General features: G+C 41.6%; 1 protein-coding gene across 2 annotated transcripts in view; it reads left to right on the top strand.

The window, feature by feature from the left end:
- mios (missing oocyte, meiosis regulator, homolog (Drosophila)) overlaps positions 1–17,219 on the top strand; it is a 71,685-nt gene that overhangs the window by 43,528 nt on the left and 10,938 nt on the right. For both annotated transcript variants that reach the window (XM_038797524.1, XM_038797525.1), the window contains exons 7-8: positions 3,359–3,517; positions 8,791–8,943. In XM_038797524.1, the coding sequence (XP_038653452.1) occupies positions 3,359–3,517; positions 8,791–8,943 (312 nt within the window). The remainder of the gene's footprint in view (positions 1–3,358; positions 3,518–8,790; positions 8,944–17,219) is intronic.

The raw sequence follows: 17,219 nt of genomic DNA, 5'->3' as shown, positions 1-17,219 counted from the left end.
AAAGTTTTGAAATGGGAATCTAACCAAATCCCATCCACTGGGCAGAATTTTTGGGAAAGTTGGCATGGGAATTGTAAAGGACATGGCCAGCATTGGCTGGTGTGCTGATTTCTTGATGGCCATTTTTGAGGAGGTGGAAGTTTCCAATCAGCCTCCAGTTTCCCATGCTGCCGGGGACCAATTAGCTACTTGGCATGGGTATCCAGCAGTCCTCCCTGCCAGTCTGGATGCAAAAGCAGTTGTATGCTATCCTGTAGGGGGCTGACCTGGCTGCAAGAAGCATCTTTATTTAAAAGTTTTGAAGAGGGCAGCAAGGTAGCACAAGTGAATAGCACTGTGGCTTCACAGCGCCAGGGTCCCAGGTTCGATTCCCCGCTGGGTCACTGTCTGTGCGGAGTCTGCACGTTCTCCCCGTGTCTGTGTGGGTTTCCTCCGGGTGCTCCGGTTTCCTCCCACAGTCCAAAGACGTGCAGGTTAGGTGAATTGGCCATGATAAATTGCCCTTGTGACCAAAAAGGTCAGGAGGGGTTATTGGGTTATGGGGATAGGGTGGAAGTGAGGGCTGAAGTGGCTCAGTGCAGACTCGATGGGCTGAATGGCCTCCTTCTGCATTGTATGTTCTATGATGCACCCCCCCTATTGCTTACTTCACCATGACTCCTACCCAACCCTTATCCTTTAGCTGTAAATTCCCACGCCCTATTCTCATTGGGAACTGTAATAACAAGGATCTATTATTGGCAGTGGCTATTGTGAGTATTTGAATAGTTTTAGCTGAAATAACCATTTAATTATTTAACAGATCAATGCTCCATCCTCAGATAAGGAAAAGAAAGCTAGCTAGTAATATAAAGGCAGATATTAAGAGTTTCTATAGATACTTAAATAAGAATAGAGTTAACAAAGTGAGCATTGTTCTCCTAGCAAGTGCATCTGGGAATTGATAATAGAAAGCAAGAAGATGGCGGATGAATTTAACAGGTATTTTGCATCTGTCTTCACTGTAGAGGACACGCATAGCATCCCAGAAATAGCTGTAAATCAGGAAAACGAAGAGAGAGAGGAACTGCGAAAATTACAATCACCAGGGACATGGCATTGTGCAAATTGTTGTGGCTGTGGGCTGGTGAATCCCCTGGTCCAAATGACTTCACCCTAAGGTCTTGAAAGAAGTGGCTAGTTAGTTGGTTGATGCATGAGTTTTAATTTTCCAAAATTGCCTAGATTTGGGGAGTTTTCATTAGATTGGGAAATAGTCAAAAGGGGAGGTAGACAGAAAGCCAGGAACTATAGGCCCATTAGCCGAACATCTATCATCGGGAAAATGTTGGATGTTGTAGCAGGACACCTGAAAAATTCACGGCAATCAGGTAGATTCAACGTAGTTGTGTGTGGAAATCATATTTAATCAATAATGGGAGTTCTTTGAAGGACTCTTAAATGTTGCTGGTAAAGGGGACCCAGGGGTGTACTATACTTACTTTTCTATAAGGCCTTTGATAAGGTGCCACATCAAGTTATTGCGGAAAATAAGCTCATGGTGTAGGGCAGGGGTGGGCAAACTTTTCCGTGCAAGGGCCACATTGAGAAATTCACAATTTTAAAGGGCCGCGTAGTATATTAATTAATAGTCCCGGTTGTAACCAATTAGCGTGCGGCATATGCCTCAGTGCTTCCCACGGCGGCATCCTGCCTTTAGCCCTCTTTTTCTCTACTTTTCAAAAATGGCGCTTCACCCGGTTATGATTCTGGGCGCCTCATATAGAACATAGAACAGAACAGGCCCTTCAGCCCTCGATGTTGTGCCGAGCAATGATCACCCTACTCAAGTCAACGTATCCACCCTATACCAGTAACCCAACAGCAACCCCCCCCCCATTAACCTTATTTAAAAAAAAAATGTTTTTTAATTAAAACATTTTTTTTTTGTTTTTATGACTTTACCTTGGTGGGCCGCATAAAGACCTTTGGCGGGCCGTAGTTTGCCCACCCCTGGTGTAGGGGGTAACAGTTTGGCATGGATTAAAGATTGACTAGCTAACAGGAAACAGTTGGCATAATTGGGTGTTTTTTCTGGTTGGCAGGATGTGACAAATGGTGTGCCACAGGGATCAATCCTGGGCCCTCAACTTTTTACAATTTATATAAATGACTTAGCTGAAGGGACTGAATGTATGGTTGTTAAATTTGCTGACAACACCAAGAGAGGTAAGAAAGTAAGCTGTGAAGAGGACATGAGGCTACAAAGGGACATGGGTTAAGTAAGTGGGCAACGATCTAGCAAATGGAATATAAAGTGGGAACTTGTGAAATTCTCCATTTTGGCAGGAGGAGTAAAAAAGAAACATTCTCTAAATGATGAGAGATTGCAGAGGTCTTGGGTTCAGAGGGATATGGATGACCGAGTGCATGAATCACAAAAGACCAGTACAGGTACAGCAAGTAATTTTATTGAGAAGGGAATTGATTCCAAAATAGGGAGGCTATACTTCAGTATTACAGGGCGTATTTTGGAGTATTTTATTCAGTATCGGTCTATTTATTTAAGGAGAGATGCATGTATGTTAGTCCAGTGAAGGTATACTAATGGGTAGGTTGTCTTCCGAGGAAAGGTTGGACAGATTAGACTTGTATCCACTGGAGTTTAGAAGAAATAAGAAGTGACTTAATCAAAACCTTTTAAGATCCTGAAAGGCCTTGCCAGAATGGATGTGGAGAGGACGTTTTCTCTTGTGGGAGAATCTAGAATTATAGGTTGCTGTCTAAAAATAAGGGATCGCTCATTTAAGACACCGATTCGGAGAACATTTTTCTGAGACCTGAATCTTTGAACTCTTCTTCAAAAGGCAATGGAAGTAGAGTCGTTGAATATGCTTAAGGCAGAGCTAGATAGATTATTGATTAACAAGGGGGTGAAAGCTTATTGGGGTTGGCAGGAATATGTGGTTGAGGTTACAATCGGATCAGTCATGAACTACTTGAATGGCAGAGCAGTCTCGGGGGGCCAAGTGACCGACTCCTGATTCGTATGTTTGTATATCTATATATTAAAAAAAATATACAGTAAGCTCTTGCACCCGTGGGCATAACAGATAATGTAACATTTATGAATATGAACTGTACAAATTTTAAAGTAATAAATTTGTGAAGTTAATGTTCTTAGATTTGCGAATTGTCCAGATATCTTTTGCACATTTTGGAAAAATTGACACTGATTCTATGATGCGTTTTAAAATGTAGTTTTCCAGCATGTGGCAGCCTTAACAATGTATTGTACAAATGTAACTGTCTGATAAAATTTGAAATGGTCCTGTTCCTTGACTCCCTTAGTATATTGACAAATGATCCTTTTCTTTAGATCCTTCGGTATATTGACAAACTATCTAATGAAATGAAAGAAGCTGGAAACCTGGAAGGAATCCTATTAACAGGCCTTACAAAGGATGGGATTGACCTAATGGAGAGTTATGTTGATAGGACTGGTGATGTACAGACAGCAAGTTTCTGTATGTTGCAGGTAGGTCGAACAAAATTTGTGTCTGTAACTACTGTTTTATGTATTTTTGAATTTCTATAGTTGGAGGTTCTACAGAAGACTTTGGGGGGGGGGAAAGAATCTTGGTAGATTGATCATAGACAGAAAGAGTAATGAGGTGCTGCAGAAGGAGCTCAGGGAGTTGGGCAGTAAACTAAAATGCAGGACTTCCTCGGGTTGTAATCTCAGGATTACTCCCTGTGCCTCGTGCCAGGGAGGCTAGAAAGAGGAGGATAGTGCTGCTAAATCGGTGATGTCGGAGGGAGGGTTTCAGGTGGGACCTGTACAAGATGGATGGGTCGCATTTAAACTGGAGGGGCACCAATATCCTGGCTGGGAGGTATGCTAGAGTCACTCAGGAGGATTTAACCTAGTTTGGCAGGGGGATGGAAACCAGAGCTTTAGCTTAGAAAGTGTAATAACTGAAGGGGAAATAGAGAACAAAAATAAGAGAACAACATCACCCTCAGGCAGAGAAAAAAGGTGATAAGTGTAACACGGGAGGTGGTCAATGCAGGACTGAGTGTGTTCCTAAATGCATGCAGTAAACCGAACAACGTAAATGAGCTTGTTGCGCACATTGATGCCCACAACATTGTACCGGCCATTTTCAGAGACGTGGCTGCAAGGGTATCAGGGCTGTGATCTAAATATACAAGGATATGTGTCCTATCGAAAGGACAGGCAGATGGGCAAAGGGGGTGGAGTTGCATTGTTAGTGGGAATGAAGTTAAATCGATAACCAGGAGCGATATAGGATCAGAAGGCATAGAATCTCTGTGGGTAGAGTTGAGGAATTGAAAAAGTAAAAAGACCCTGAAGGGAGTTATGAACAGGCCCCCTAGCAGTAGTCAAGATGTGGGGCAGAAAATAAATCCGGAGATAGAAAAGGCATGTAAAAAAAGGCAATATTACAATAATCATGGGGTTCTTCAATATGCAGGTGGACTGGGAAAATCAGGTTGGTAGTGGATCCCAAGAAATGGAATTTGTGGAATGTCTAAGAGATGGATTTTTTTGGAGCAGCTAGTGACATTGCCTACTAGGGAACAGGCAATTCTGAATTTGGTGGTGAGGAATGAGACAGACTTAATTAGGGAACGTAAGGTGAAGGAACCCTTCGGGAGCAGTGACCACAATATGATAGAATTTACCCTGCAATTTGAGAGGGAGAAGCTGGAATCAGATGGAACGGTATTACAATTAAATACAGGTAACTACAAAGACCTTGAGGGAAGAGCTGGCCAGAGTTGATTGGAAAAGGAGACTAGCAGGAAAGACAGTGGAACAGCAATGCCAGGTGTTTTGGGGGGGTTATTCGAGAGGCACAACAGAAATTCATCCCAAGGAGGAGGAAACATGCTTAGGGAAGGACAATGGATTCATGGTTGACGAGGGAAGTCAAGGGCAGCATAAAAAAAAAAGCATACAAAGTGGCAAGAATTAGCGGGGAAGCAGAGGAAAACTAAAAATGCAATGGGGGGGAGGGAGAAGATGCAGTATGAGTGCAAGTTAGCTAGTAATATAAAAGAAGAAATGAAGAGTTTTTTTTTCAATATATAAAAGGTAAGAGGCAAAAATAGACATTGAACCACTGGAAAATATGGCTGGAGAATTAATAATAGGAAACAAAGAAATGGCAGAGGAACTGAATAGTTACTTTGCCAGTCTTCACGGTGGAAGAGCTCCAGATGAATCAGGGGGCAGAGGTGAGTGCAGTGGCCATCACTAAGGCGAAGATTCTGGGCTAACTGAAGGTGGATAAATCACCTGGACTGATGGACTACACCCCAGGGTTGTAAAAGATATAGCTGAGAAGATTGTGGAGGCACTGGTGGTGATCCTTCAGGAACACTGGAGGTGGGAGGAGTCCCAGAGGACCGGAAAGTGGTTAATGTAATACCGGTGTTCAAGAAGGGAGGGAGGCACAAGACGGGAAATTATAGACCGGTCGGTCATTGGTAAGATTTTAGAGTCCACTCGTAAAGATGAAATCGTGGCGTACTTGGAAGTGCATGTTAAATAGGACTGAGTCAGCACTGCTTTGTCAAAGAGAGGTCCTGTCTGACAAATCTGTTCGAGTTCTTTGAGGAGGCAACAAGGAAGTTTCAGCAAAGGAGAACCTGTGGACGTGATTTATTTAGATTTCCAGAAGGCCTTTGATAAGGTGCCGCATAGGAGACTGGTAAATAAGTTTAAGAGCCCATGGTGTTAAGGGTAAGAATGTGCAGGTTCAGCCTGCAGTTAGGAAGGCAAATGCAGTGCTAGTATTCATTTTGAGAGGGCTAGAATACAAGACCATACTCGTCAATGGCTTGTGGTGAGTACATGTGGTAGACAAACTATCATAGAGATTCTAATGGAATCTTCCGTGGCATAGCCAGATTCCTCATCAACTTAGAAGTTTTGCCCCACACACATTCAGGAAAATCGAACGCCGTTTTGTCTCATTTTCTATTTCATTTGCTATAAGGAAATGCTGCAACCATATATTCACCCCAGTCGTCACTTCTCTTAAGAAACACCGGCTCTGATCATAGCCAAGGTGCTGCTAACTGGAAATTCTGTTGAATAAACCTACAATGAAAGCTAGCTACTTGCTGAATGCAACCTCGTGTCGCCTGCTGAACATCAAAAAATTTGTTTTCTCTTCTTGCTGTTTTCCCCTGATTGCCAAAATATGTGGTAACGTGAGACCACAAAGGAGGTAGTCAAATGCGTTGTTTAAACGAAGAACTTCTATTTAACCTGGAAACAGGAGCAGTAGTAAAACACGTCTTGCTTACAGGCACCCTCTTGCAAGAAAAAGCACGCCCAAAGCTCTCTCATGCTCAGAACCTCCAACAAACGCCAGTAAAACAATTACATGGGAGAAAGGCGAATAATTAAATTGTGTACTCAAAATGGCACTCTGCAACACTCTTTTACAGGGAAGAGGGACATAAAATACCTGTTCAACGATTGCAACCCTTGTTTCCGTTATAAATTCCTTGCACTCACCCCCCCCCCCCCCCCCCCACACCGAGGGACCAATGCCCACTCTAGTAGTCGTTTCCTTTTTTAAATAATTGTAGAAACTCTTACTTTCTTTTTATATTTTGAGCTACTGTAATTACTCATTGGCTCAGATTGTACAATCTCCAAATAGTCAGATACGAGGCATACTCACCAAGAGGCGCTTTGGGACCCCTCACATTGCCCAATGCATTGACTACATGCTGTGGGAATTGTCTGGGCAGTTTGAACTGCCGATGGCAATTCTCTTGCTTCCTGTGACCCTCTGGAAAAAGACTTCAACTCTATTTCAAAGTTTGAGACTTTGGACAGTGCCAACCTAGCTATCTGGATAGTTACCCAGGATGTTAGACAGGAAAACCTACTGTAACTCCTGGCGAACTCTAAAATTGAGACCCTCTACACCCCTGACCATCCCCACACACTTTTAGCCACCACATGATTCCCCTCACCACTCTCCTGACTAGCACGTGACCCATCTGGGTCTGTGGGTGGCACGGTAGCACAGTGGTTAACACTTGCTTCACGGCGCTAGGGTCCCAGGTTTGATTACCAGCTTGGGTCACTGTCTGGGGGAGTCTGCATGTTCTCCCCGTGTCTGCATGGGTTTCCTCCGGGTGCTCCGGTTTCCTCCCACAAGTCCCAAAAGATGTGCTGTTGGGTGAATTGCACATTCTGTATTCTCCCCCTGTGTACCCGAACAGGCACTGGAATGTGGCAACTAGGGGATTTTCACAGTAACGTCATTGCAGTGTTAATGTAAGCCTACATGTGACACTGATAATAAGATCCACCTATCCACTCACCGACTCTGCTGCTCTCGCCCAGCTGCAACCCTCCCCACTTACTATTAACTTCAGCCACTTACACACCTACAGAGCTGCCCATTTACTCACCCATTCACTTGTTCTTGCACTCATTCACTAACCACTGAGAAACTTGGGAACCTTTAAACACTGATAGCAGCTAGTGCCATAAGGGGTGTGGCTTTAGCGCAGATTCTCTTTGCTGCTCTGAGAATTCCTGCACTGGGGAAGTTCTGTATCGCAGATCAGAGGTTGGAGCCGTTTCAACATATGCGGGTAAGTGAGTAGTTTTATGCCTGATCAGCATTGGACACGAGGGCTCTGACTCTGATCGGATGTTTTAGGCAAAATTATTCATTTAGTCATTTTGGTTTCTAAAATCTGTTCAATCTTCTGACTTTCCACTAACCTTTATATTGTGTGCATTTTCTTCCAGTTTAATACCATCCTTAACTTCCATACTTAGCCATGGATGGTGCATCCTTTTTATAGTCTTTCTTTCTCTCAGTGGGATGTGTCTTTGCTGAGAGTTTTAAAATATCATCTTGAATGCCTACCATTGTTTCTCTACTGTCTTACCTTTTAACCAATTTTTCCATTCCAATTTAGCCACCTTATAATTGCCTTTATTTAAGTTTAACAATAGTTTCGAACCCAAGTTTCTCACCCTGAACTGGGATATGAACTTGTATCATGTTAACTAATTAATCTTGCCAGGTTAAAAATTATTGTTCCCTGGTTGGTTCTGGTATTGTTCTAAGAAAGGGCATGTCTGTATTGCATTGTATAAACTCATTCTCCAGGCTACTTTTGCATATGAAGTTTAAAATCCTCCACGATTATTGCAGTACCTTTCTTACAAGCCCCTGTTATTTACTGATTTATGTTCTTCCCTACCGTAAAGCTACTGTCAGGGGTTTTATAAACTACTCCCACTAATAACTTCTTTCCCTTGTTATTTCTCCTCTCCATCTAAACTGATGGATAAATGCTGCACAGCAAATCATTGCGAGTAATAATTATTTTAATTGTAAAATTGTTAATAAATTTGATTAACTGATGACTCGTTGGTATTCCAGTATGTTTAGTTGGTTGAAAGGAGACGTAATTGAAGGAAGGTTACAATAGTTGAAAGGAGGTGTATTACAAACAGTGTGATGTTTAGCTTCAGGTTGCTTTACTAAGAAGATACATCACCTAATGAAAATTACCTTTAAGAGTTGGCATTGAAAAAAATCTGTACATTTTATTAATTCATGTCATAACTCATGACGTATGCACAGCAAAAATACCTTATTGCGGAAAGGTTATAAGTGATGTTGTGATTTCCACCCACTTCTGGCAAATGCCTAGAAAAGCTAATTCTGACCTCTTTAATGATGTGTTTTTAGAGAGTATTATGAATTTTTAAATAAAGCATTTAAACATCCTCAGGGTTTGCCAAATGATGTTGTGAAAGATTCCAGGGTCCAATATTGGATTGAAAATTATAGAAACCTACTAGATGCTTGGAGGTTCTGGCATAAGAGGGCTGAATTTGACATCCACAGGAGTAAGTTGGACCCATGTTCAAAGCCTCTTGCACAGGTAAAGTGTTTTTTTAAGAAGCTGAGCAATATAGTTGTGTAAAAAAAAAAAAAAAAAATTTAAAAAAATGTTGCTTTCATTTAGAGAAAAGATTGATTTTTTTTTAAGGAAGGAAAAATCAGACAAACCTGTTACAATGAAACTTGGTAAACTGCTGCAATTTAAATTGTTTTCTCATCCGATTAAAGTTCTGAGAAGAAAATTGGGAACTGTAACAACTTTCTTTCTGTACCCATACATGGAAATCATAACTGCACATACAGTAGGTATTTTCTACTTAAAATTAAATTTTAGCAAATCCCTGATTTTGCCACGGTACTATAAATAGGCAGTTGTAATATTGCTCATTTACCTCTTTTGCGTGTCATAGTCCTCAAACAGTGCATTACCCAAGGAGCCACCCTTGGAATCTTTCAAAACACTGTACTTAAAGAGTGATGGAACAGGCATCTATGCTTCTTACTGTATGCCTTCCCAAGCAATTGTGAGTCGAGTTCCTGCAGAAAAGCTGGAGAGTAAGTTGTACCAATTAAAACTGTCTTTAAATGGAAAGTTTTGCTTGATGAATAAATAGTGGGCTAGCCTTGACTCCAAATATCATTCCCTCGTTTTTTTCTCAGACAAAGTAGAAGGGCAACTATTGAATGCCAGTTTTGCAACGTTCCACATAAAGGACAGCTGTTATTTGAGACCCAGATATTAGGTGTAGGAAATATGAACTTTAGTGTTGTATTGAGTATCTTGGCCTTTGGGGTTTCTGCTTCCTTCAGCCAGGTTAAAATAAATTATACACAGTGATTTTTCATAAGCTGGCAGGCATGTGGCTATTTGATTCAGTAAAATCCCACGTTATTTTGCTATCACACAACTGGTAATGGTGATTTCCACTTCAAGTTGTTCATGATTACTAGTTGGATTTAGACCCTTTAAATGTTAGCTTCAATTGTGTTTTTGGACATTTTCATAGAACTATTCCCAAAGTTTATTTTTAGATGATCCATTTGAAAAGCTATTGTTGGCATTCATAATTTTACTCTTAGCTGAACTACACTTGCATAACAATCTCCATATAATGGTGTAATCTTTCCAAAATGGGGCAGCACGGTGGCGCAGTGGGTTAGCCCTGCTGCCTCCGGCGCCGAGGTCCCAGGTTCGATCCCGGCTCTGGGTCACTATCTGTGTTGAGTTTGCACATTCTCCCCGTGTTTGTGTGGGTTTCGCCCCCACAACCCAAAGATGTGCAGGGTAGGTGGATTGGCCACGCTAAATAGCCCCTTAATTGGGAAAAAAATGAATTGGTTACTCTAAATTTACAAAACAAATCTTTCCAAAGTGGTACAATTCAGAAATAATTGTGGCTAGGGTTAAGCAAGATATCGGAATTTTACTTTATCCAGTTAGGACAAAGACATTGCATATTACCCTAGTGAAAGATTTGAAATGAACATGTTCCTATCTTAAAGTCACTTCCACAAAAGATATCGGCTGGGATTTTCTGGCCCCGCCTGCGGTTGGGACCGGAAAATCCTGACCACTCAATGTCAATGTAACATTTAATTCATAATAGTTTTTATGAAATTCAATAAGATGCCAATTTTTAATAACTGGAGCAGATGCTATTTTTCAGTTCTGCGACATTAAGTAAGTTGGCTTCAGAATAGTTGTTATTGTGGAAAACCACAACTGACTTGATAACTAATTGGAGAATAAAACTGAGGTGGTTTTAAATCCTGAAAATGGGTGAATCCAATACGGATTCAGTAATTAAAGTTGAACTAGTGTTTAACTGTATCTACGGTTGCTATTTATTTCATCATGGAAATTTGGTTTGCCTCTAATACGTAGTATTGGTATGTCAGGAAGCACAGGTAGTTTTAAGGAATCTATGTTTGTATTGTTGGATATTAAAAATAAGATATAGATTTAAGTGAGTTTAATTTAGTGTTTCCGTGTAAGAAAGAGTGAAACTCTAATTAGATTCATGTTCTCCATACATGACGATAAGTACATGATATAAATACATAAACATTAGACTTCAGGTGATGCATGCAGAATATAGTGCTACAACTGTAGAGAGGATGTGTAGAAAGATCAGTTCAGTTCATCAGAGGGCTATTCGGGAGTCTGATTACAGCAGGGAAGAAGTTATTTTTGAATCTATTGGTGCATGTTCTCAAACTTTTGTTATCTTCTGCCTGTTGGAAGAGAGAATGTTGGTGGGAGGAGTCTTTGATTATGCTGCCTGTTTTTCCAAGGCAGCAGAAGGTGTAGATGGAGCCAATGGATGGAAGGTGGGCTTGCGAGATCGGCATGAAAAGTAAACAAGAGCTTGAAGAAAAACAGAATGTTGCTTCGCAACCAGGGGCCACTTTTAAATTAGACAGACCTTTTGAATTTAGTTTTAACTGGACACCAGGCAGTTGGGAGTTTAGCAATTAGAGAGGAATCAGCTCTGTCAGAAGCAGGACAATGGCATAGTAGGAAGAAAGCAAGCCCCAGAAACTAAAGAACAGATAGTCCTGTGATTCTGTTCATCCATGTTTTCTAAAACAAGTAAAAGTTGTGGTCTTTGTGGTGCTATCAACTGGGATCACAAACATCTAGGATCCCAAAGTAATTCTGATTGGGGGACACAAATTTTGTGTGTTTTAAAAATTTCAAAGATTGACATTTTTTCAATGTTTTACCAAATAATTTAATAGTTTTTCCAACTTCTGGTAACAAAATGTTGAAGCCTGATTCATTCCTGCTACGTTCCTACTGTGAAGAGGTTCACCTGTGGAAGAGCTTTATATATGATCAGATTGGTCTATCTGAAAAATTTCTGCTCATGAAAGTCACCATGCATGGTATAGAATCTATACCATGCATGGTGACTTTCATGAGCAGAAATTAGATGGAGATTGAAAACATTAGATGGAGACTAAAGATGGAGATTGAAAACATTCCATGAACAACTTGACACTGGTATAGATGTTGGATGAGACATTATTGTGAACAAAAGGGGAGATTCTTGAAAGATTGGAGGTTGACAGATCACCTAAGTGATACTGTTACAGTTGCAGTTACCTGTTTGGCTTGGTGTATGGTCAGACTGTGCAGCAATCCTATCTGTGCTTGTACCCTGCCTTGACCTGCTTTACATTGTGACACTTCTTCAAGGACATTTCCAGTTAGAGGAGGGAAGCTGTTCGATGAGTGTCTAATGAGATATTGCAATGTCCCAAGACTTTTTTGATCTCTCTGCTTTTCATGTTATTTCCTAACTCGCTGGAGTCTTTTCCTTTTGTTTCTAAGTGAAGATTGCGTAGTTAATAGTGGGTAGACAATGCATGTGAATTCACTGTACTGAGATAGCATACGTTTCATGACCCTGATTCTCTCTCAAGCCAACTGGCCTGCTCATAATTTGTACATAATAATCACATATAAGCCTACTTGTGAAAATAAAGATTATTATTTCATACAAATTATGAGCAGGCCAATTGGCTTTTGAGCATATTCCGCCATTCAATAAGATCATGACTGGTCTGATTTTAACCTCAATTTCACATTCCTGCCGACCCTTGATAACCTTTCACCCCGTCACCCCTATGTCCAAGATATCCCAGTGCCATGCATGGAGCTTTCTCCTGGTCCCAGTACCTAACCTAGTCTGATTAAATAAGCATGTTTGGACAGGTCTCCATGGGGTGGGGGCATAGGACAGGTCTCCAAGGGAGCCAAGACCGTACACTATATTTTTCTAAAATTTATATATCCTCATGGCTAATTTATAAAATTTGAGAAACAGAATAAAGACTTTCAAATTAAGACTTGTCTAGCTGTTACTGTCAAAACAATTACATTTCTGGCAATAACAAAGCATCTTATCATCTTTAGCGGCCTGTGAACTACACAAACCATATTCAAAAAAGGAATTATAATTTCACAAAGTATAAGTATATTTCCTATAAAGGCAAGCCTGGCCAGCAGAAACTACTAGTTTGCTAAGACAAAGAATTCTGCAACCTTCTTTGAAATTCTTAATAATTGAAACGTCAAGAATCCAGACAAAGGAATATACATCTTTTGTCAAAGCGAAAGGTGGGAGTCACATGACTCCCGCCCTCCCCTGAGCTGTGGGAACCAGTTGCCATTATCTTGTTTCACTGCCAATTAATGTCATCTTCCATTTAGCAAGCAGCAGCTCCAAACAAGGTAATTGGCTGGTCCCCATCTACACCATTTCTACTGGGCATTTTGAATTTCTATACCATTGCCGACCAAGGCTAAATCATCTCTACGTGCTTATCCCATCATGGAAGTAATTTCTACTTGAAAAGCGAATCACCCAGCATCAGCTGCTGACCTTGGTGTCAGAATCCACCTTTGGACTTTGGCATCAGTCTCGCGTGAAACAATATTTTTTATTCCTCAATTTCCCGGACCACCACAGAGTCTAGTGAATTTTTGTAAATTATCACTAGTGCATTTGCAATTTCCCTAGCCATCCCTTTTAGCACTCTGGGATGCATTCCATCAGGGCCAGGAGACCTGTCTACCTTTAGCCCCATTAGCTTGCCCATCACTACCTCCTTAGTGATAACAATCCTCTCAAGGTCCTCACTTGTCATAGCCTCATTTCTATCAGTCACTGGCATGTTATTTGTGTCTTCTACTGTAAAGACCGACCCAAAAAACCTGTTCAGTTCCTCAGCCATTTCCTCATCTCCCATTATTAAAACTCCCTTCTCATCCGCTAAAGGACCAATATTTACCGTAGCCACTCTTTTGTTTTATATATTTGTAGAAACTTTTACTGTCTGTTATATTCTGAGCAAATTTACACTCATCCTCTATCTTACTCTTTTTTATAGCTTTTTTAGTAGCTTTCTGTTGCCCCCTAAAGATTTCCCAGTCCACTAGTCTCCCACCAATCTTTGCCACTTTGTATGCTTTTTCCTTCAATTTGATACTCTCCCTTATTTCCTTAGATATCCATGGTCGATTTTCCCTCTTTCTACCGTCCTTCCTTTTTCTTGGTATAAACCTTTGCTGAGCACTGTGAAAAATCGCTTGGAAGGTTCTCCACTGTTCCTCAACTGTTCCACCATAAAGTCTATGCTCCCAGTCTACCGTAGCTAGTTCTTCTCTCATCCCATTGTAATCTCCTTTGTTTAAGCACAAAACACTAGTATTTGATTTTACCTTCTCGCCCTCCATCTGTATTTTAAATTCCACCATATTGTGATCGCTCCTTCCGAGAGGATCCCTAACTATGAGATCATGAATCAATCCTGTCTCATTACACAGGACAAGATCTAGGACTGCTTGTTCCCTCGTAGGTTCCATTACATACTGTTCTAGGAAACTATCGCGGATACATTCTATAAACTCCTCCTCAAGGCTGCCTTGTCCGACCTGGTTAAACCAATCGACATGTAGATTAAAATCCCCCATGATAACTGCTGTACCATCTGCTGTACCATTTCTACATGCATCAGTTATTTCTTTGTTTATTGCCTGCCCCACCATAACGTTACTATTTGGTGGCCTACTCCTCCTACTACTCCTCCTATCAGTGACTTTTTCGCCTTACTATTCCTGATTTCCACCCAAATGGATTCAACCTTATCCTCCATAGCACCGATGTCATAAGACCATAAGACATAGGAGTGGAAGTAAGGCCATTCGGCCCATCGAGTCCACTCCGCCATTCAATCATGGCTGATGGGCATTTCAACTCCACCTACCAGCATTCTCCCCGTAGCCCTTAATTCCTCGCGACATCAAGAATTTATCTATCTCTGCCTTGAAGCCATTTAGTGTCCCGGCCTCCACTGCACTCCGCGGCAATGAATTCCACAGGCCCACCACTCTCTGGCTGAAGAAATGTCTCCGCATTTCTGTTCTGAATTTACCCCCTCTAATTCTAAGGCTGTGCCCACGGGTCCTCGTCTCCTCGCCTAACGGAAACAGTTTCTTTGCATCCACCCTTTCTAAGCCATGTATTATCTTGTAAGTTTCTATTAGATCTCCCCTTAACCTTCTAAACTCCAATGAATACAATCCCAGGATCCTCAGCCGTTCATCATATGTTAGACCCGCCATTCCAGGGATCATCCGTGTGAATCTCCGCTGGACACGCTCCAGTGCCAGTATGTCCTTCCTGAGATGTGGGGCCCAAAACTGGACACAGTACTCCAAATGGGGCCTAACCAGAGCCTTATAAAGGCTCAGTAGCACATCGCTGCTTTTATATTCCAACCCTCTTGAGATAAATGACAACATTGTATTCGCTTTCTTAATCACAGATTCAACCTGCATGTTTACCTTTAGGGAATCCTCGACTAGCACTCCCAGACCCCTTTGTACTTTGGCATTATGAATTTTCTCACCGTTTAGAAAGTAGTCTATGCTTGGATTCTTTTTTCCAAAGTGCAAGACCTCACATTTTCTCACGTTGAATTGCATCAGCCATTTCCTGCACCACTCTCCCAAACTGTCTAGATCCTTCTGCAGCCTCCCCACTTCCTCAGCACTACCTGCCTGACCACCTAACTTCGTATCATCGGCAAACTTCGCTAGAATGCCCCCAGTCCCTTCATCCAGATCATTAATATATATGGTGAACAGCTGCGGCCCCAACACTGAACCCTGTGGGACACCGCTGGTCACCGGCTGCCATTCCGAAAAAGAACCTTTTATCCCAACTCTCTGCCTTCTGTCAGACAGCCAATCCTCAACCCATGCCAGTAGCTCACCTCGAACACCATGGGCCCTCACCTTACTCAGCAGCCTCCTGTGTGGCACCTTATCAAAGGCCTTTTGGAAATCCAGATAGACCGCGTCCACTGGGTTTCCCTGGTCTAACCTACTTGTCACCTCCTCAAAGAATTCTAACAGGTTCGTCAGGCACGACCTCCCCTTACTAAATCCATGTTGACTTGTTCTAATCCGACCCTGCTCTTCCAAGAATTTAGAAATCTCATCCTTAATGATCGATTCTAGAATTTTACCAACAACCGAGGTTAGGCTAATTGGCCTATAATTTTCCATCTTTTGTCTTGATCCTTTCTTGAACAAGGGGGTTCATCCCTTACTATTGCCCGGATGTCATCCTTAAATAACAGAGCTACATCACCTCCCTTACCATCAACTCTTTCCTTCCGAATAGTTTGATACCCTCGGATATTTAACTCCCAGTCGTGACCATCCTTTAACCATGTTTCAGTAATGGCCACTAAATCATAGTCATTCATGATGATTTACGCCATCAACTCATTTACTTTATTCCGAATACTACGAGCATTCAGGTAAAGCACACTTATGTTGTTTTTTTTCCCTCTGTTTTGAATCTTAACATCTCCAGTTTTATTCCTTTTAGTATTACTGGGCCTATTCACTGAGCTCCCTCAGTCACTGTACCTTGTACTGTCGCCCTTTTTGATTTTTGATTATGGCTTCTCTGCCTTGCACTTTCCCCCTTACTTCCTTTTGCTTCTGTCCCTGTTTTACTACCTTCCAAGTTCCTGCATCGGTTCCCATCCCCCTGCCACATTAGTTTAAACCCTCCCCAACAGCTCTAGCAAACCCCCCCGGACATCGGTTCCAGTCCTGCCAAGGTGCAGACCGTCCGGTTTGTACTGGTCCCGCCTCCCCCAGAACTCGGTCCAAGTTTTAAAACAAAGGAGCCTTTAAAATAGTCTTTAAAAAATCTGGAATATCATCATGCACATCGTAACAATAGTAAATTGTGCTTGTTTAGAGTGTCTGTGGCATGTTTCTGGCAGGCTAGGTGCAAAGTAACAATATTTCTCAGTCCCACCAATATTCAGTGGAGTATCTTAATTTTCCATTTGAAATTTGCACCCCACACTGATTAAATGTGAATTTTTTTACCGCTTACCCATCCTCTTCTGGTCTCTGAATGAAAATGAAAGTTCATGATGAATCGTGATGAATGTTTCCATGTTACGTATTCACGTATAGTAAATACATTTAGTATGCAAAGCTATTGTATCAGTTATTCTCCTTATCCATTCAATAACGTGGAAATGGATTTAAACTACAGCATTAGAGGAAAAAGTTTTGGGAAGCTAGTTAATGTACGAAGCAGGAACACGGGAATTGATGTTACTGACTTGCCTGTGTGCTTTTATAAGTGTGAACCCTGAGTAAGTAGACACATGTGCGACGTGGCTCTAAGAGCTGTCTGCTTATTCTCACGTGGGTGCACACTGCCTCCTTATTCTGTTGCTCCTCTTCATCTCTCCACCAGCAACTGGTGCTGC

Source organism: Scyliorhinus canicula, chromosome 5 (assembly GCF_902713615.1).
Source record: "Scyliorhinus canicula chromosome 5, sScyCan1.1, whole genome shotgun sequence".
NCBI classification, from domain to species: Eukaryota; Metazoa; Chordata; class Chondrichthyes; order Carcharhiniformes; family Scyliorhinidae; genus Scyliorhinus; species Scyliorhinus canicula.
The sequence above is the reverse complement of the archived record's forward strand: the minus strand, read 5'-3'. Positions and strand labels throughout refer to the sequence as shown.